Source organism: Zootoca vivipara, chromosome 10 (genome assembly GCF_963506605.1).
Source record: "Zootoca vivipara chromosome 10, rZooViv1.1, whole genome shotgun sequence".
Lineage (NCBI taxonomy): Eukaryota > Metazoa > Chordata > Lepidosauria > Squamata > Lacertidae > Zootoca > Zootoca vivipara.
The window spans coordinates 23,240,757-23,261,730 of NC_083285.1; the positions used below are offsets into that span (position 1 = coordinate 23,240,757).

General features: G+C 43.1%; 1 protein-coding gene across 5 annotated transcripts in view; it reads right to left on the reverse strand.

Moving 5' to 3' along the window:
* Positions 1 to 6,062: 6,062 nt before the first annotated feature.
* ADAMTS20 (ADAM metallopeptidase with thrombospondin type 1 motif 20) overlaps positions 6,063 to 20,974 on the reverse strand; it is a 75,726-nt gene continuing 60,814 nt past the window's right edge. For all 5 annotated transcript variants that reach the window (XM_060279614.1, XM_060279615.1, XM_035127996.2 and 2 more), the window contains 11 exons: positions 20,772 to 20,939; positions 18,405 to 18,578; positions 17,414 to 17,584; positions 16,732 to 16,932; positions 16,497 to 16,626; positions 16,318 to 16,412; positions 16,139 to 16,233; positions 15,685 to 15,818; positions 11,606 to 11,697; positions 9,068 to 9,172; positions 6,063 to 8,631 (listed from right to left, as the gene is read on the reverse strand). In XM_060279614.1, the coding sequence (XP_060135597.1) occupies positions 8,542 to 8,631; positions 9,068 to 9,172; positions 11,606 to 11,697; positions 15,685 to 15,818; positions 16,139 to 16,233; positions 16,318 to 16,412; positions 16,497 to 16,626; positions 16,732 to 16,932; positions 17,414 to 17,584; positions 18,405 to 18,578; positions 20,772 to 20,939 (1,455 nt within the window). In that variant the 3' untranslated portion in view covers positions 6,063 to 8,541. The remainder of the gene's footprint in view (positions 8,632 to 9,067; positions 9,173 to 11,605; positions 11,698 to 15,684; positions 15,819 to 16,138; positions 16,234 to 16,317; positions 16,413 to 16,496; positions 16,627 to 16,731; positions 16,933 to 17,413; positions 17,585 to 18,404; positions 18,579 to 20,771; positions 20,940 to 20,974) is intronic.

The window sequence follows — 20,974 nt, forward strand, 5'->3', positions numbered from 1 at the left end:
GATATATTCCATTCACTGATGTGCAACTGCAAGCGATGTGCAAGTGAAATGTCTGGATTGATGTGTGCGAGAGAGTGATTTATTCTAGTCTCCTGATGAAAAGGCAGCATTCCTTGGCGGGTCTTCAAACCTCTTTGGCCATTTTGGCATTGGCCTTTCAGATGTAGGAATACTGACCCGGAGTGGCTAGACTAAGGTATTGCATGCAACAGTATTAACTTAATACCACCACAGCTACCACCATACACTACTTCATGTTGTAAACCCCTAATCGCATTTATTTGGCAATTACTCCTACTGATGTTATTGGATCCTACAGCCAATAAAGTAAGCACATGATCATTTCCACACTGGCTTATCTACTTACACTCTTCTCAGAGAACTGAAATATAAATTTGCCTACTGAGAGAAAATGAAATGGACAGCTGTGCCATCCCTAATGTGCAGAAGCCAACTTCCATTAGCAATCCCAAGATAAATCCACGCGAACCTGTGTACGTCAAGGTCTAAATCCTCTGTTGCAAACCCTATGTGTAAGTGTGACACAACAGAAACGACACAAAGGAATGGAACATCAACCGCAAGATGGTGAAAACTTTCCCACTTCTCCCTATCCAGAGAGGAAGCACATTTAAAAACAAAAAGCCACAAATATATGCTCCCAAACTGCCTGCAAATATTACAGCTACAAATAACAATTGTCTATGTTTCCTATTACAGCCTTTGGGTTTTACCAGGTTTTACTCAGAGTTGACCTATTAAAAGTTAGACATCCCCTTTAATTTCAAAGAGTATGGTTAACATTGGATACAACCCAGTATCGTTATCCATCTTTACAAAATAAATAAAAATACAGATAATATTGGAAAAATATGTGTAGGCTAGGAAATCATATTGCAATAATGTAGACATAATCCCCAAGAAACTTTTTTCGAAAAGTGTTTCTTGGATGTAGTGGAGAATCGGCCGTGCGCCAGATCAATGTGTGCACAGCTGTTGATGTTTAAGGACAGACTACAGACATAAATATAATATAGCCAGAGATGCCTGTCTTGTGCTATGGTATTTTTCTTCAGCAAAGCACATTCAAAGGGAGATCTGTCATAACTGAACTCAAGGGGAAACTTATCAGAAAACAGAGCACAGAATCTTTTCCTACAGCCAGAATAAACACACCCAATACCTATGAAGCCGAGGCCTTGTAAAACGAACTGCCACAAACTGTAAAAGAAAACCTTTATGTGTTAAAAAGGGATCTGAAGCCAAACAAGTCATTCCTCTATGGGCTTAAGCATTAAAAAAAAGGCCCAAGGATGCGGAGATTATGTACTTGCTATTCTCAAAATTATTGCCATCTTTTCTCCGCAAAAGAAAATCCTAATATTTGTGTTAAACTGTAGGCTATGTAAGAACAAGGGAGACTTTACAAAGCAGTCAGAAAGCTACATTTTTCTTGCTTAGGGTAGTACACTCAGAGTGGCACACAGTGGAAGCTAGTTCATTAGGGCAAGTGAGGCAATGGGCCAGAAAATCCACGCCATGCTCAGTCAGTCCCACCTGCCATAGGGAGATACCAGCTGTCCGCCTGCTCATCCTTATTCTTGGTGTTGCCCTTATAAAAATGCAGCAGTTGTCTCCACCTACCATTGGCTTTAGCACCATCAGCTATTTGCTCTAGCGACCCCTGCTGTTGTCCTCCCTAACTTCTACCTAGCAGTATCAATTAGTATCGGCCTCAAATGGTGGCATACCCTATCACATTCGATTTTGTGAAAACCACATTTAGTGTTGAACACATCGATCTCCAGCCAACCAGGAACGATTGCATTTCTTATTCTGAGTAACGTAGAAGAACTAACTCTTCTTTTAAGGGGAGGGGGAAAGGACAAAAGAGTGCACAGATCTGTGTTAAAACGTTCCTACTTGCAAATGACTTTCATGTAAACAGGAACACAATGTATCTCACTATATCTGTGTGCCTGCTCATTAATTTGATGGAAGCCGCCCAGAGTGGCTGGGGTAACACCAGCTGTGGCCGGCAAAATTCTTGCAAGGATCTGAGCAAACCGGCTCCTAACTATATCCGAGGATACCCTTCCTGAATCCCAAAATGGTTTTTGACCTTCTAGGGGGACAGTGGACATGATTTTCTCTGCTCGACAGCTTCACTAAAAATGCAGAGAGCAAAACCAACCCCTATACAGCATTTATTGACCTGACTAAGGCCTTTGACTCCTGCCAACCTAGCAGTTCGAAAGCACGTCAAAAATGCAAGTAGATAAATAGGAACCGCTACAGAGGGAAGGTAAACGGCGTTTCCATGTGCTGCTCTGGTTCGCCAGAAGCAGCTTTGTCATGCTGGCCACATGACCTGGAAGCTGTACGCCGGCTCCCTCGGCCAATAATGCGAGATGAGCGCGCAACCCCAGAGTCGGTCACGACTGGACCTAATGGTCAGGGGTCCCTTTACCTTTACCTTTTTTAAGGCCTTTGACACTGTAAATTGTAATGCCCTGTGGACTGTTCTTCTGAAAAATGGGTGCCCAGATAAATTTGTGAACATCTTTTGGCCCCTCCATGATAACATGACAGCAACAATCACAGATAACAATGGCTCTCAAAATGAACCATTCACAGTGGGATCAGGTGTTAAACAGGGTTGTGTTATCGCCCCAACTCTATTTATTATTTTCACTGCCATAATTCTACACATTGTCAAAGGGAAATTCCCCACTGGGGTAGAAATCATATATCATACAGATGGAAAGCTCTTTAACTTGAGTTGGCTGAAAGCAAAGAGTAAGGTTACCATAACTTCCACCCTAGAGCTTCAATATGCTGATGACAACGTAGTGTGTGCACACTCAGAGGATGACCTCCAAACCATCCTAAATATATTCACAGAAACTCATGAAAAGCTTGGCCTATCGCTCAACATGATACAGAAGGCCAGCAACATTAACCCCACCATATGGGAATCCCTTGCAGACGATTGCAGTGCCTGGAGACAATCAGGTTGTATATCCACAGCAGTGACCAGAGTAGAGCGGAGAGAAGAAATGCCATAGGATACCTGTAGCAGCAAAAATGGATGCCTTCATCTGCCTCACCTGCAATAAAACATGTCTCTTCTCTTTTGGTCTCTACAGCCACAGCAGGCGTTGTAACTTTCCTTGACTTTACCCCCAAAGGCACTCTCTTCCATCATCTCCCAAGACAGACAAACAGACAAAAACAAAACAAAAAACTGCACTTTTCCAGGAAAGCATCTTATGTTTGTTTATAGGCCACTGGGCTTAACATCTGTGCATTAAATTGCAAGGATGGTTATTTTGAATCAGCATAGTTTATAACAATGTAAAGCATAGCCACTAGATGGGGCTGTGCACATTATTCTACACACACACACACACACACACACACACACACACACACACACACACACACACCAAAAAAGAAATAAGAATAAGAATAAAATAAAAAGTGCTCTATAAGTTTTCTGTCATTTCACTTAAGTAATGGAATGGAAATTCAACATGAACATGATATCACTGAAGCTTTCATTTCAATATTCCACGTTTTAACCAAGCAGCACATATGTTCAGTCATATCAGATTGTCAGATTCGATATAGATGTTATAGACATATGGTCTTGTCAGACTTCAGAGGCTGGCCATTCCTGGTTGTTGTTGTTTTTTTTAAAAAAAAATCAAATATAAAAAGTGATGACTTTCTCCTTCCCATTTTGAATCCTAAAGCTTAGCCTTAGGATGTCCTGAAGTAAGTCACAACAGTGAAATATACTCCCTTGAAAGTACTGAAAGTTAAAGATCTAGGTGAAAGACTTCGCATTCATTTCTTGCTTTGTTCAAACTCCGTCTTTCCTTCTGTAGTCGTGAACTCAGAAATTCATCTGAACATTTCTGACTTTTTCCCCAGGACATAGCCTACAAGCTGGACAATGCCTCCCTTTGTATAGCACCCTGTGAACTAATGCTGATTACCTTAACATCTCAGTCTGAAGAAGAAATTGTCTAGCGGAATTTTATACATGCACTAAAATATGAATCTCCTGAGCCCGAGCCCCTACCAAGGTTTCCATTTTCACTGGTTTACCTTGGCAAAGGAGCTGGCCTCCTCACCCCTCCCCACACTTTCCCATCTTCCAAGCAGATGTCATTGTGACTTTCAAGTACAAAGAAAGTCATTGGCCAACACCTCAGATCTTTTCTGCAGTGAACAACAAAACTGAGGTGCAATCCCAGCTGAACAACACTAACACTAACAACAACAACAACAACAACAACAACAACAACAACAACTTATTTCTACCCCACCCATCTGGCTGGGTTTTCCCAGCCACTCTGGGCAGCTTCGAACAAAAGATTAAAAATACATTAAAACACCAGTCATTAAAAACTTCCCTAAACAGGACTGCCTTCAGATGTCTTCTAAAAGTCAGCTAGTTGTTTATTTCCTTGACATCTGATGGGAGCCTGTTCCACAGGGTGGGCACCACTACCGAGAAGGCCCTCTTCCTGCTTCCCTGCAGCTTCACTTCTCGCAGTGAGGGAACCATCAGAAAGCCCTTGGAGCTGGACCTCAGTGTCCGGGCTGAATGATGGCGGTGGAGACACTCCTTCAGGTATACTGGGCTGAGGCCATTTAGGGCTTTAAAGGTGAGCACCAACAATTTGAATTGTGCTTGGAAACATACTGGGAACCAATGTAGATCCCTGACTGTAAACATTTATTCACAACATAGACTTAACTGGATTCCACCAGCATCTTTTTCAATATAGCAAAGCACCAGCAAGATGGAGTGAAAGCTGTGAATTTGGATGTGGCTTCCAAGAACTTTCAAGGAGATCTCGAAGGAACACGATGACATGGATATGACGTCTGGCTGTGATAATGAGCTAGAGGACAGCTCAGAGCCAGACAAGACAGAGATGCTGTCTGGATGAGTGGTGTTCAACCTGTTCAGCCTTGTAGCTTGGCAACAAGGGCACACCTAGGGGTTGGCCAAGCTGGCCTCCGCCAAGGTCTCAGGCCCGGTGTGGTGGTCATGAAAATCATGCCTCTGTGCTCTAGCTCAGAGTGTCTAGGAGCCTGCCCACATGCTCCCTGGGGGGCTCCTCCACTGCTCTGGGGGTGGGAAAACCCACCATAAATAAGTCATAAATTAAATTGTTATAACAAAATCTGTCAAATTGGATAGTAAAGTTTTGTGCTCTGGTGTTGCATGTTTATAACATATTTAAAACACTGTTTTTAAACTTATGCAGCTGACTCCTGGGTGGCCAATGTCTCTTTGCCAAGGGCACGAGGGAGCCTAGAGAGGCCTCTGTTTCCAGGTGCTCTTTGATCCATTACCTACATGGGAGGCACTAGTCTCCTCAATGACTTGCAGTACCTTTCTCCAGCACAGGTTGGTATCCCAGGGATGCTGCTATCTGGCTCCAGGTAACCAGGCTTCTGTGACTCACGTTCTGGTACCCTTCCATTTGGGTTACTGCAGTTTGTTCCGGAGGTCCGTTCTTAACCCGAAACCGTTCTTAACCTGAGGTGCACTTTTGCTAATGGGGCCTCCTGCTGCCATTGCCGCTCCATTCCATTCTCATCCTGGGGCAAAGTTCTCAACCCGAAGTACTACTTCCAAGTTAGCAGAGTTTATAACCTGAAGTGTTTGTAACCTGAAGCGTTTGTAACCTGAGGTACCACTGTAATGCCCTAAGACCAGGGCTTTCTTTTCCAGTTCTGCATCATTTGCAGACCGACAGTAACGATCATATTCCCTTGATGGAGTTCCATTTCAGATGCAGGAGGAATAAGAGAACGCCAGCAATTTCTGCTCCCATTTCTGTGTTCATCGGAATTATCTGACATCGCTACTCTCAGGTAGGTATACAGTGGTACCTCGGTCTACGAACAGCCCTGTTCCCGATCTACATCTTCCCGATGTAGAGAAAAATGTCAAAGGTTGAAGAGACGCTGAATGATTTGCACAAACCATCCCATAAGTGATTTGCTGACACATCAGCAATGTATTTAAGCAGTGTATTTAAGCAGTGATCACATGGCATATTTATTACATAAAGTTTTTTTATATAATTTATAACATAGGTATTGTAAATGTAAACATTTCTAGGAAAATAATGTTACAGTTTTCATGTTTACAACTAGAATAAGGCACATAGTGCAAAAAAAATACTTTTCTGATACAGAGGTCCCAAAATAGTTATCTATATGTGTTAGCTCAAAGGCAGTTAACTGCTCAAAATCCCGTGGTATGACTTAGCCCTTATTTTAAATATCTTTGTGGGTGATATTAGTATAGCTGCCATTTTTCCCTCTACCAATGCTTTACTGGCAGTTGACGGTATTTGGTTTAATTGTCTAGGTTGCAATGCTGATCCATTAAGATGAATGGGGTGTTTGTCACAGGCTTGAATGGAATGAGGATTGTACCTTTAGCTGGTATTTGCCTTCAACAGTAGGCATCACAAAGGAAATAGAATGGTACTATATATGCTATACATTCCAAATACCTGAGAACTTGTTATGAAATAGTGTCTAAATTCAATGTAATATTAATATTTGGGGTTTCTGGCAAGTCCAACAACCAGAACACTTCATAAAGACAAAACTCAGAACAATGACTTCCTGATGTGGAAAAAAAGCAGGACATCTGAACGAGGACCACTAGGAGCACTAGAAATCTAAACTAGATCTCCCTAAAGGCAATGAGCTCTACTTCCTACATAGCTTCTTGCATGAGAGTTTCAATGATCCAACAGAGGTTTTCATTAACATATAGTATGGGCATTCATTTTTAAGTATTTGGGCAGTCATTGTATATTTCTGTGTGTGTATGTGTGTACACACAAAACAGAATAAAAAAACCCTATAACATACAAAATTAAGTGTTTTCATAGTACATAGATGAGAGGTAGGATCGCTAACATTAGGTTCAGAACTATGCTGGTTTCCTTTATGTGATTACTTGCTTTTAGCCACAATAGACATTAACGTTGCTAAGCATGTGCCAAGGAGATTTCTGAAGCCAAGCTGCTGCGTCTGTGTAAGTACCAAAAGTGTGATGTGAAAAGAGGACAGGGCACAATGAGGAAAGCTACAGGAACTGTATCAGCAGAAAGTAGATTGATATGCACCTCTCTGAGATAGATCTGGGGGCAAATATAATCCCTAGCAGGGTTTTGCAAATCTGATCAGTTGCCATGCTAAACCAACTGACTAGAGAGTAAGTCCCAGTGAACCTAGAGGGATTTAAATATGGTTAAATATATTTAGGATTATGCTGGACATTGTACATTTCAACACCTTCCATGCTTTCTAACAAGCCAGCTTAGCAAATGTGAACTCTTTGTTTTGTACAGTAGTAAGGACCTTAACTTATTCATTTAATAAACAACTTTACAAAAAGCCAGTTCAGGTTCTCTTCTTCTTTTTGCCAGGGGGTCGGGCGAGAATGCTCTTGTGCAAGTGAAATGTGCACAAGGGGAACGCCTCCACAGGGCGATCACATGTATAGTAGCTTGGCTGGTGAGAGCGTTGTGCCGATAACATCATGGTTGCAGGTTCAATACCCGTATGGGACAGCTGCATATTCTTGCAATGCAGGGGGGTTGGACTAGATGATCCTCAGGGTCCCTTCCAACTCTACGATTCTATGATTCTAATGGAATCGTAGTAGCAAGCCCCACCTCCCTGGCCTCCATGTGTTTGGTTTCTATGTGCGTACAAACTGCGTAGAGAGGGCCTGAACATGCAGGTTGGGACTTTACTTTTTTGCAAGGTTGGTTTGCATACAGGACCTTGCCTCAGAGTCCCAGTGTTGCCCCGAGGAAGACTCTGATTCAGATGATGCCCCAGTGTCACACTTAAGGGAAGTCTTCTGTACACTGGATTGGCTTGAAGTTGTGGCTCTTCCATCAGCACCAAGTGGTGGGGGCTGGGGAGCCAGCCCCCCCCCTAAATTTGCAATGAAGGGGCCATACCCCACAAAAAAGTTCCGCAGTCACCTTGCTGAGACTCTGCTATTCGTTACCATTTTCTCTGCAGGTCCCAAGCCCCAGCAGAGCAGGATACAGACTGTTAAATAAACATGCCCAGGATGGAGCCGGCTACGTCCCCATGTACATTCACTATACATTCAGCCAGTGTGTTCAGAGTGCTAGGGAGCTGCAAGAAACCCCAGGTCTCAGAGAAATGTATTTATATGCTAAGTGCATTTGTAATCACGTTTGCCATGTTCATGTCACTTGTCGCAGTTTTAGGTGTGCGCATAAAACACCAAGGGGTCCGTTCTCCTTTTAAAGGGGCAAAATGGCCTTAAGAATGTGCCCAGCAACCTGTGGCAGAGGTTGCGGGTGTGGCAAGAAGCAGAGTTTCCAATTAACATAGGAGGAGGAGAAGGAATTCGGAGTAAACGAACATTGCAGAGTTGAAAGGATTGAGGAAATAACAGCACCTTCAATATAATTCTTAAGGACTTCTCCTCCTCCTCCTTCTCTCTCTCTAGTTTATTTGAAGTTGGAGACCAGTGTTTCCATTAGGAATGCATTTCCCACATAATCCTCCACATCTTCCGTATATCTTAGTATCATCCTGGAAAGAACAGAAAATCACTTCATGAGAAGCATGCTCTCATAAGCTGCCTTGGAAACAAGAGCACCCCATCGCTGCAGTGATGCACAGATTGTCTGAGAACCAGGAATCATGGGAAGGAGATGAAGCATTGACCTGCATGTCCTTTCCGTCTGTGCCATGTGGCAGGCAGCTCCAAATCGCTCCTCCACCCCCCACCCCTGCCGCCCTGCCTTAAAACAGGCCTGCTTCTTCCAGATGTCTGCTGCCACTTTCCTTGTTCTCTTGCTTAAGACGTTTTCCGAGATTAAGTCTTTACAGCTTCTTCTTCTTCTTCTTTAATGCCTGACGCTTTCCAACTCCTTAGTACCTGACTCAAGGCTCCTTTGCTGCTAATTGAACCAACTGGAGCAAACACCCCATCCTTGCAAATAATCATTGGTGCAAACAGACTTACTTGAGATTTGTGTATCTGAACTGTAACGTAATTTCCCTGAGCGATCCACTTTGCCGTAGGGGATAGCCTCAGCCCAGTGCCTGCCAGATTGATGCCAAACTGCCCCTTTTCAAGTGGAGAGAGAAGAACATATAGATCGGCTTTAGAGCATGGCTAGTAATATTGCTAATATTTGTGCAGGTGAGCCCAGAAATAAACAGCAGAAGCGGCAATAAAAGAAAGATGAGACAAGGAGGCCTGAGGTGGGGTGGAGAGGGTATGGGGCAGCATCACAAAAGAGGAGTTAAGAAAGGGGGATAAGGGGGGGGTGACGTAATGTAGCAAACAGCACAGTGACGTGTAATCGATTTAGAAAATCTTTTTGCTCTAACTACGGTATCAATTGGTTGAAAAGCAGATTTTAGCTCCAGAAAAGCTGTCGTATCGCCCAGTGAGGAGAAATGTCACATGGTTCCTACCCCAAAAAATGAAGAAACAAGCAACTTAGAAGCCAAATTTTGAGACCGTGTGTATAAGGCCCTTAGTATTTCCTCCTTCCTTCATTCCATCCTTTAATTCAGGCATCCCCAAACTGCAGCCTCCAAATGCTTTGGCCTACAACTCCCATGATCCCTAGCTAACAGGACCAGTGGTCAGGGATGATGGGAATTGCAGTCCAAAACATCTGGAAGTCTGAAGTTTGGGGGTGCCTGCTTTAATTTCTCTCTCTCTCTCTCTCTCTCTCTCTGTGTGTGTGTGTGTGTGTGTGTGAGAGAGAGAGAGAGAGAGAGAGAGAGAGTGTGTCAGCTGTATGTGCGAGTGTCAGGTGGGCAGAAACATTGTCAGGTATGTGTGTGTGCTTTTGTTAAGTGTGTCAAGGGGTGTGTGTCAATGCATGGCCATCTGTCCAGCATTGCACATTTTGGCTCCCCTGCCCCCAGCCCAACTTCAACAGGCACCAGGCACTACCACGTTAGATATTTGAAATAATAATAATAATAATAATAATAATAATAATAATAATAATAATAATATGTACTCCACCCATCTGACTGGGTTATCCTAGGTACTCTGTGTAGCTTCGAGCATATATAAAAAGATAATGAAACATTACACATAAAAAGCTTCCCTATACAGGGCTGCCTTCTAAAAGTTACATCCTAAATACATCCTAAAGTTGGGGGACCTGCCATGGATTAGGGCAGTGTTTTTTCAGCCAGTGTGCCATGGCACCCTGGGGTGCCTTGAATGATGATCAGGGGTGCTTCGGGCAACACCAACCTCTGTCCCCCCTTCCTTCCCTCCCTCCTCTGATGCCTTCTCACATCTCTGCCTCCCAAAGGCTTGCACAGCTGTTTGTTGCAGCAGCCCTGGCTGCAAGCTTAGCAGGCAAATGGTGCCTCTGGGGCTGGTCAGGGGAGAGGAGAGGAGGTTGAGGGAACACTCTACAAGGGAGGATGTCCGAAAAGATGCAAGAGGCTGCTGGCTCTGCAGACAAGGGACTTCTGAGGCTTGGAGCACATTTCCCTACAGGAGAGCTGCAGAAAGAGTGCAGTTGGTCAAGGGAGCCATGGACTCAAAAAAGGTTGAAAACGTCTGGATTAGGTCAATGCCTCTGTCGTACCACTCTGAAAAAGACTGCCTTGACTCCAACCTAGGGCACAATTGCTGAAGAGAAGTTGTGAAATCACAAGAGGGCAGTGTTGCATTGCAAACTCCAGATGCAAACCGGGGGGGGGGGGGGTCGGCAAGAAGTGGCAAGACAAAGGAAGTGTGAAAGAGCAGGTGAACAGAAAGTGGGGATTTCAAGGAAAGAGGGGGTCAGGGTAAAAAAAAGAAAGGAACAGGAACAGAAGACCTCATGGGATTTCGGTACTGATTTCTGCCAGGCACTTGGAAAATTCTCACATCTCTACAGTGCTTGCCAAGGGCTGGAAATTCCTCACACTTGCTTGGGAATGTGCCCCATCAAATGCAATGAATGGGAAGCCAAATTCTACAGTCCTTCTGATTACTGGAGTGACAGAACATTTGAAACAAATAAAATGTGAGAAACCAGCTGAAGAAGATGCCGAAATGAAATAAAAAGGGAGCAAGCAGGAAAAGAAGGAAATTTGGGTATTTAAAGTTTTCAACAAAATCAACTATATACAGTATGTTGGAAAGTTGTTTGTTCATTGTTTGGACACTTCTGGAGATATTGGAATCACATTTGGTTCTGAGATCAAGGAGTGTTTGTTGTCCAGTTGGACACAATTTTCAAACATGTTGGCAAACTTAACTTTTCATACCTTCCGTGATATTAACCAAATATGGCATGATGGCTCCTGAGAACAAGGGAAAAGGTTTTCGTCTATGTTTGAATACAGTTGGACACCGTTTTGACTCAAGATGGCAGGCCAAGCCTTTAAAAACTGCACTGATTTCAAAACTGCACTATTCTTTTGATTTCTTACGGTTCCTGAGCAACACTGGGTATGAGGCTGCTAATACTTAATGGATTGAAAAAAAATGCACGACAAAGGAAAACCGAGTCCCATCTCTATCCCTGATACGTACCTGTGGGCATCGAGCAGCACTGTAACAGTCTCCAGCCGTGGCAAAAGGAACGGGCTTCCCAAGTATAGTGTGAGCAAAACGGAAGTCGGTGGCTAGCAAGCAAAAGTGAAAGCTCGTTATGGACAGCAAAACTAGAACTAGTTTAATTTATCTTGATTCATGCCCGCCCCATGGAAGGTAAAGTAAAGAACCCCTGGACAGCTAAGTCCAGTCAAAAATGACTATGGGGTTGTGGCACTTATCTGGCTTTTAGGCCGAGGGAGCCAGCATTTATTCACAGACAGCTTTCCAGGTCATGTGGCCAGCATGACTAAACCGCTTCTGGTGCAACGGGACACCGTGAAAAGTGCCAGAGAGCATGAAAACACTGTTTAGCTTCCCGCTGCAGTGGTACCTATTTATCTACTTGGACTGGTGTGCTTTCTTTTTTTATTTTTAAATCATTTTTATTGATTTTCCAATAAAAACAGCCAATTAACATATCCATCAAATCATTGTAATCCAATTAAAAACAATAAACTAAAATAAAAACCTAACCAAATTACAATCCAAATTATTAATTATTAATTTTTCCAGGCTTCCCATAGTCTGGACCTCTGAAGTATATCTCCAATATTTTCGTTCCTGCCTTCTTTTTGTTGTTCTCACATTTTCCATATTCTGATCTTAACGCTTTAAAGTTCTCCGTCCCTGGCTATGCGATTCTCAATCATGTCAGAAATCATATATCCTTTCATCCATCAAGTACAGCTTTATTTGTGTATATATATTTTTTCAACTGTCTATTTGCCAGCGCAGCTTTTCCTGACTTCATTCCAATCTTCCAATCCAGGACAACAATCCTGTTGTTTGAAATTTAATGATGCAGTAACTTCCACGTTGTTAAGTTATTACTGATTTCCATTGTTGAGCATACTGTTTGCAATATTGCAATGTAAATGAACTGTATTCCACAGATATTCATTTGGTGATTGATGAGCTTTCCCGGAGACCACACAATCTCCCTCTCTGAGCCCTAGAAGGGGGGTTGCTAGACATACATTTAGCCTTCTCTCTCACTCATAATGAAGAAATTCTGCAGACAGATGCAATGTATGTTATCAGCAAGTATTTCCCACTTCCCTCGAAAAAGGGAGGAATTCTCATTTTTTCGTGCTGCGTCGTATTAACAAGTGCCATCTTGTTTCTTCTTGTTTCTTCTTTTATCTTTATCAAGTCTTTCAAGTCTAAGTAAAGCTGCACAATTGAATACTTAATTATAAACAGAAGTCCATCTGTACTTTTTTTAAAAAAAAGGTTTCTTAATGAGGCTTGGCATAGAAAAACAATTGTAGGTATTGAGAAGAAGAAAAAGAACGTACCAATCACCTCCGTAATCCAAACACCATGATGGGAATCTCTTTGAAGTTCGAGCTTAAACACCAGGGACTGTGCAGTTCTGCAGGTTTTTTCTTAGTCTTCTTTGGTCCAGACTATGTCTGTTTATTGTCCAATTCTAATTATTTTATCAAACAGATATTTCCGGCTATGAGAGTGACTTCGGAGAGAGCCAGACGTGTCGTGCTCTGGGACCCAGCATCCTGCCGCTTGCCCCTTGATACCGATGCAAGCTGACAATCTCGGACGGTCTGCGGGTCTACAAGACAGTCCTCCCCCACCCTGGGTAGTCTGCTAGGGCTAATTTCCCCCATATCAACCCTGAATTCCATCACGGCTGAGATCCAATCGTGTGGGAGTCAGCCATTTCTCACCGCCGAAAACAGGAAGCCCCGCACTGGTGTGCTTTCAAACTGCTAGGTTGGCAGGAGCTGGGACAGAGCAACGGGAGCTCGCTCTGTTGTGGGGATTCGAGCCACCAACCTTCTGATTGGCAAGCCCAAGAAGCTCAGTGGTTTAGACCACAGCACCACTCACATCCCCATGGAAGAAGGGGTGAGTGAAGATCTGCATTGGGAACAAGGGTGAGGGGTGGGGGACCAGCAGTACCTCTTATACACCAAGAGGCTGCTGTAGAGGCAGCATGGGGAGGCTGCCAGGGAGGAGGCAGAGCTTGTCTCTAAGAAAAGCGCCAAAGTTGTTGCTGCCACCTCAGCAGTGGCAGTAGCAGCAACAGGCAATGCATTCCCTAGAGACCAGATCTGCTGCCCCTGTGGATCCTGCCGTCCAAGGCAGTTGCCTCAGCTTGCCTCATGGGTGGACCAGCCCTGCCCTGTGCCTTCAGAACTCTGAGTTGGTGGAGGCCTAAGTGCATGGGAAACATGGAACTATACCACTCTGTTTCTCTTTCCCCCCAGTTCCTTAAAGCATCTCGTTTAAGAGCTGGACCAGACATGGCTACGAAAGTGCTTAAATAGGTTCTCAGGTCCCTTTTAAACTCTTTCAAATAGCAACCACCGTGGGTCTGTCTCTCTCTCTCTCTCTCTCTCTCTCTCTCTCTCTCTCTCTCTCTCTCTCTCTCTGTGTGTGTGTGTGTGTGTGTGTAGCTCCATATCAGGACAACAGTGGAGGCGAAGTATGACCCTTCCAAAGAGCTATTTCCCCACTGAAAACAGCCTTTCTGAAGTTGCTATCACCCTATCAGGGCAGGGATATCCTTCGCTGCAGTAATCTATGGCCTGGGAAACTCAGTGCTATATTGAATTGCTACAATGTGGGGCTGACTTTGCAGACTGTTTGGGAAAGCTGTACTGGTTGCCTCTGCATATCCAATACAAAGGGCTGGTTTCGACCTATAAAGCCCTGTCCATCCCCATATATTTTGGAGCGTGTTATGTACTGAGCTGAATCCTAGAACAATAGGATTCAGAATCAGCGGGAGCTACCCAATCCAACTCCAGGTGGAAGTGAATCCGCAACCTGATTGGCCTGCTGGAGCAGCCAATCAGGCGGCTGGCAGAAGTGAATCTGCTACCTGATTGGCCTGTAGGAGCAGCCAATCAGGCTGCAGGCAGAAGTCAATCCACAATATAATTGGCCCACAGGTGTAGCCCTGAAGTAGCCAATCACGCAAGGCCCATTGTGTAAATAATGTATATAAGCAGATGGTTTTGGGAAAAGAGCCATTCTTCTTCTCCTCTTCTCCTTGATGACTATGAGCTGAATAAAGAGCATGAAATTCACTCTCGACTCCGAGTACATTTCAGAGCGCCTCTCCTGACACGAACCTACTTGGATCCTGCAGCCTTCAGGGGAGGCCCAGTGCCCCCTCTGAGGGAGGTTGGGAGGGTGGCAACAAGGGAGAGCTCTTTCCACTGTCATTCCCCGTCTGATGTCGATATTAGTGCCATTAGGAAAACCATAAAAGCCTCATTTCTGCCTGCACCACAGCCTTGATCTGGATTGTGGTTGCTATTTGCAAAAGTCAAGAGAGAGCAGAGATCGGATGACAAATCTCTAGCACCGCACCAAGTTTTGCCTTTGCACAGAATGAGAAGAGAGAACAATGTGGCCGGCTGCTTTGGGGAGAGGCTACACATACAAGCTCGCCTCTTGATACGAGCATCACACCATAATGATGTGCACACGCGAAAACCTATCACAAATCAAACCCCACTGAGAAGGGATTTCATAGAATCTCACATCACCTCCAATATATCATTGTGTAATGAAAGACCCAGGTGATGCTGTGGGTTAAACCACTGAGCCTAGGGCTTGCTGATCAGAAGGTCAGCGGTTCGAATCCCTGTGACGGGGTGAGCTCCCATTGCTCGGTCCCAGCTCCTGCCAACCTAGCAGTTCGAAAGCACGTCAAAGTGCAAGTAGATAAATAGGAACCGCTACAGCGGGAAGGTAAACGGCGTTTCCATGTGCTGCTCTGGCTCGCCAGAAGCGGCTTTGTCATGCTGGCCACATGACCTGGAAGCTATACGCCAGCTCCCTCGGCCAATGATGCGAGATGAGCGCGCAACCCCAGAGTCGGTCACGACGGGACCTAATGGTCAGGGGTCCCTTTACCTAATGAAAGACAGGGTGGGGAAAAAAACCTTTTTCTTTCAAAAGGGGACTACTGGGAATACAATTTGTGTTTCTAACAGTCACTCAATCATTGCAAAACAAAGTATTATTACATAAAGACTCACTTTTAATCTCCAAAGAACTGAGGTCAATTCTTATTTTCCTAAAAATGGTGTAGCCAGCTGCAGGGTAGTCATCTCTGCACAAGCAATCTTGCCGTCTGCTTCCATTAAAAGGACACTCGTATGGATTTTGCAGCCTACAAATAAGCGCTCTTTAGTTTTTGCTTTCATCACAGCAAAGTGCTATTCCATTACATTATACAACATGGAGGGCCTACAGATTTGCAGCTAAAAACTGTGAAAACAATCCAGGAACACTAAACATCTTTTAAGTCCTGTTGATATTATGGAGAGAGAGGCGTAAGCATGTCTTTAACTCTCACATTAAAAATAAATTCCTAGGTTCTTCAACATTAATTCAGAACATAAAAAGGAACAGACATATAATTCTGCAACTTACATATGAATATATCTACATATAAAGAAAGGTTAAAAAATAAAAAATAAATCACAGTACCTATATCCATATACTTCTGAAAAGTTATCTGCTTCCCCTTTAGCCAGTGTTAGATATTCTTTGGGATCCTCTAGCCACATGTCTGAACAAAAAATCTACAATAGAAACATAGAATTCCTTTAGAAAAAGATGGATTTCCTCCACATATCTCCCCTCTCAGATAAAAGGAGTAACAATACCTTTATCTTTCTTCCTTTAATGTTTAGCAAATATTCCCCATCCTTTCTCATCTTTTTTCTGATCTGGATTTCTTTGCAGCTGGTTACCATCTCACCTAAAAATAGACGTGTCATGTCATTTTGTGTGTGTGTGAATGAAGCATTCCATTGTATCCATTGCACATATTTGAATTACTTACAGTCTTTTGCATGGCAAATCCTTCTAGCAGCAGGTTTCAAATGTGACAGACACAAGTCACTGGGTGAACCACTTTGGGTCATGCATTCTACTCTTCTTCCTGCTGTCCCCTTTCCACAAGGCGCTGAACACTAAACAGAGATCGTAGAAATAATTTAGACAACAACAACAAACAAATCAAAGTGGGGGCCACTTCCTGTACTGAGGCACCTTAACCTTCCCAAGTCAATACTCACCTGACTCCACTTCCCCACATTCCATGATGCCGCAAGTGCACACACCGCAACATTACATCTATTCATCAATGGTGACTGAGCCAGTGGGCAATTTCTGTATGCTATTGTTCGAAGGTTGTTGGTATGGCTGCTCCAGGCATTGTGGGCTTCTACACAGTATGAGGTCTTCTGCTGGTTCTCAAGATAACAACCAGCGGGACACTAAAATAATATAATCACTGTCACAAAAGGCACATGAAGTTAATTGTTATTATACTTATTGCAACCTTGACCTGTGCATGTTCCTAGAAGGAAGTCCCCATTTCAATGGGCTTACTCGCAAGAAAGCAGGCATAGGATTTTAACTCTTGGTGGTTCCACCTCCCTCAGAAATTCAGGCTGGCAGCTGCTCTGCAGAAGACATTTTTTGTATGGCAGCCCCTAAAATCTTTAGGCTACATGCCGCAAAATACAAAACTTTTTCAACAGAAGTAGATGTTCATGTTGGGAAAAGCAGCTCCGAGGCCGATACACCATAATAAAAGCAAACTGAATTGGTGGAAGCAGAGAGAATTCAATGAATGTTTTTGAAATGTTGGTAGGAGAGACTGTTTGTACTCCCATGCTTTTTTTAAAAAAAAAATGCATCTGCTGTTTTCAGGTATAAAACCAGACACCTGGTCACAAATGCACATATACATACCTGTGAGGTGTCAACTGTAATGACAATATATTTACAGGAAGCCAGTTTGCATTTCTTGCTGGATGGAGGTTTCGCGCCAGGATCACAGAGACTTTCGTTTACTTGGATCCCGTTTTCATCCACGCACCTCACCTTGCGGTACGTTTCCCTTTTTTGACATGACGAAGAACACTGAAGATGACAAGAACAAATCCTGTAAGATAGACTATATTTCTGAAGCCAGGTTTTTTTTTTCCCCAGAGAAGCCCATCCCAAATGTGGCCACTCTGAAAACAATGGAATTCTGTAGCTACTCGTTTTTATTAAAGCTTTATATATGATATTAAGTGGTTGGTGCTAAGAGTAGCATTTCAGAGTTGGCATCACATGGAAGCTACATGTTTCCTGTCTGCCCTAGTTCAAGTTGTTCCTCAATCAGGCGTTTGGATTTTCCTCACTGGAAAATAGAAATATGTCTATTTCACAGAAGACCGAGAGTCAACGGAATAAGGAATAAGGAAGTTCACATCAAAATCCCTTCTTGTTCCCTGTGTGTCCTTGTGACATTCAAAGCCACTCAGAGTTGTAAAGGAAAACCCAGAGCAGCGAAATGTATCACTGTTTCGATTTGCCCCATTTACACTTTTGGGGCACCCTATTAATGGAGCCATAGGGTCATACATCATAAAGCAACCTTCAGATCTTTCTCCAACAGATCACCTTTGATCCTTAAAACACGTGTGTCAGTAGTGTCACCACCCACCTCACTTTACGGGCATCTTCATTGGCAGGGACTGAAGTTGACAAACTGGAAATATGTGGGCCAACAGCAGAATGCACAAATAATACACAGTGTTGCATGTCACAGTGTTACCATTTTCTCTGCACAGTGTTGCGGCCTTCCCACTGCAAATATTTTTTAACAAGTAGTGTAGCTGCAGCCAAACCTGCAGACATCTGTAACTGGTTTAAATAATCTCAAGCAGGGTGCTTACTTCTTGGCCATACTTACATCTTGCCATTCGTCAGTCAGCCAGTAATACTGTACACAGGCAGGCAGCCAACAAGGCCTCTTACTAGGTGGTTGCATCAGATAATTACACAGCGCTTCATCAACTCTACCGCTGCCTCTCAACCTACAGTAAACATCCCGATGTTGAACTCCCTCTCCACAGGTCACGGAACACTGAAATAAATAAATGCGCACACACAAACATAGAAGAACCAGGGAAATGAGTGAATGAGATGTAATACTGTAACAGGGCAATCCAAACCATATCTGCACAGAGGAAGGTCCTGCTGAGCTCAATGGTGCTTAACCCAGGTATGTATTGTTAGGAATACAACATTCATACTTTTTTATAATCACTAACTCTGCTAGGGTATACGTACTCCAAAATAAATCAATGGGGTTTACACCCAGGTAAATGGAGACAGGACTGCAGCCTACCCACTTACCTTGGAGTAAGTCCACTTATGAGTAGGCAAGTATAGGTCTTTGCTGTAAAACAGCACAGGAAAGCAGAGAAAATCCTGCTCTATTAGTGGAAGGCAATTGTCAGTTGTGAGCCATTGCACCCGCGAGCCATATATGGGGAAATATATCAATGTCATTTTCTCTCAGTTTCCCATTTTTCCGATTTTAAGTTTAGATTTCCACATCAGTTCATGGTTTCTCCTAGAATCCACCTTTTTGTGTGCAATTTTGCCCAATATCTATTTTTTTTTTTTGCAAAGCAGCTTTCCCTAGTATAATGCATTTTATGTTATTTTCAGTAAAATATATGCATCTATATGCACATTTTACCCTGGCTTGTGCATCTTTGTACACATCACTTGGCTGAAGAACTGCATTGCAAAATTCAGGGAAGTGTGAATTGTGAAGGATGGCCGAACCTCAGTTTGCAGATCATTTCGGGAAATGTGGATTAAGTTCACCTTTAAACGCAGGCTGAATCAAAATTATCTCCCATCCCTTGTTGTGTAGGCAAAACTGGAGAGTTCCAGCATTAGAAAACCACACTATATGGTTGTTAGCATGTATTGCCGGTCAAGAGCTGTGCAGGCTTATAAGGAGGGCTGAAAAGCATCTGAGCAAATGTTCTCTTTATTTCCTACCACTCGTTCGTGGCATTCATGTAACTGGTAAAGAGGGAATTTATTCACATCCTGATGTCACTTGCTTTCTCTCACACACAGAAATCAAAGGCCACATGCTTTCAAGCAGCTTCATCTTACCATTGCCAATGTTTTCCAGACTTCAAAAATGACTGAATCATATTTAGCCATTATTGCCTCCACCCTTTCATTGCATATTTGTTTCATATTTTTTAAAAAAAGTCATACCCTCCTCTGCAGCCTTTTAATGTTAATTCTCTATGGCACATTTCCTAAAATGTATGCCTCTTGAAAAGGCAGAATATATAGCCTTCTTGTACGTGAGTGAAAAAAGCACATACCACAACTTGTTTCCATTAACTTTATTTGAAAATCGCAGATGGAGAGCTGGAGTTTCTATTCTCCAGACTCATTTGTGTCGTAACTATTAACTTTATGGTGATCTGTATGTAAGCATGAAAGGAGAGGAGATCCTCTATATGTGTTTTGCTTTGTAGTCACCTCCATCAATTGCATTAGCTGACGCAAGGCACATCCCTCCCCAGAATGTTAATTAACTTCAGAACTGTATTGGCACAATGCGGCGCAATGAAAAATGATGTGTAATAATTTAGGACACATATATGACCGCATTGCCTTAATCATAAAGGAAGGGCTGTAGATAATAATAATAATAATAATAATAATAATAATAATAATAATAATAATATATTATTATATACCCCGCCCATCTGGCTGGGTTTCCCCAGCCACTGTGGGCGGCTTCCAACAGAAATATTAAAATACACTAATTTCTTAAAGATTAAAAGCTTCCCTAAACAGGGCTGCCTTCAGATGTCCTCTAAAAGTCTGGTAGTTATTTTTCTTTTTGACATCTGGTGGGAGGGCGTTCCACAGGGCGGGTGCCACTACCGAGAAGGCCCTCTGCCTGGTTCCCTGTAACTTGGCTTCCCGCAACAAGGGAAGCCCGGTCTTGACTGGGAAGGGCGGGGTATAAATAAAATTATTATTATTATTATTATTATTATTATTATTATTATTATTATTATTATATTAATTGGTCCATAAACGGATTAAACAAATAAGTAAATAAATAAATAAATAACAACTGTCATTAGATAGTAGATTGGACCATATGAGCCAAACTCTACTGGATGCACCACGGTACAAAAAAGTTAGGTACTATATTTCATTGCAGAAGGTATGACCCTCTCTCTGCTGCAGAACAGTATCGTGACTTGACTGCAAGACTAAAAAATACCTCATTCCACCTGTTGGCCTTCCATCCAGGACATCGGGAAGCTCTGCAAACTTTGTGGGTTCGAGGCTTCTTTAAATGCTGGCACACATTATCCCCTAGTTTAATTTGGAAGTTGTTAACGCAATATATGTCGCGATCCTTTACACCCTTCCCGCAGGATACAGAGCACTGTAAAAGAAAGGAGAATCAAACATTCTTAGCTG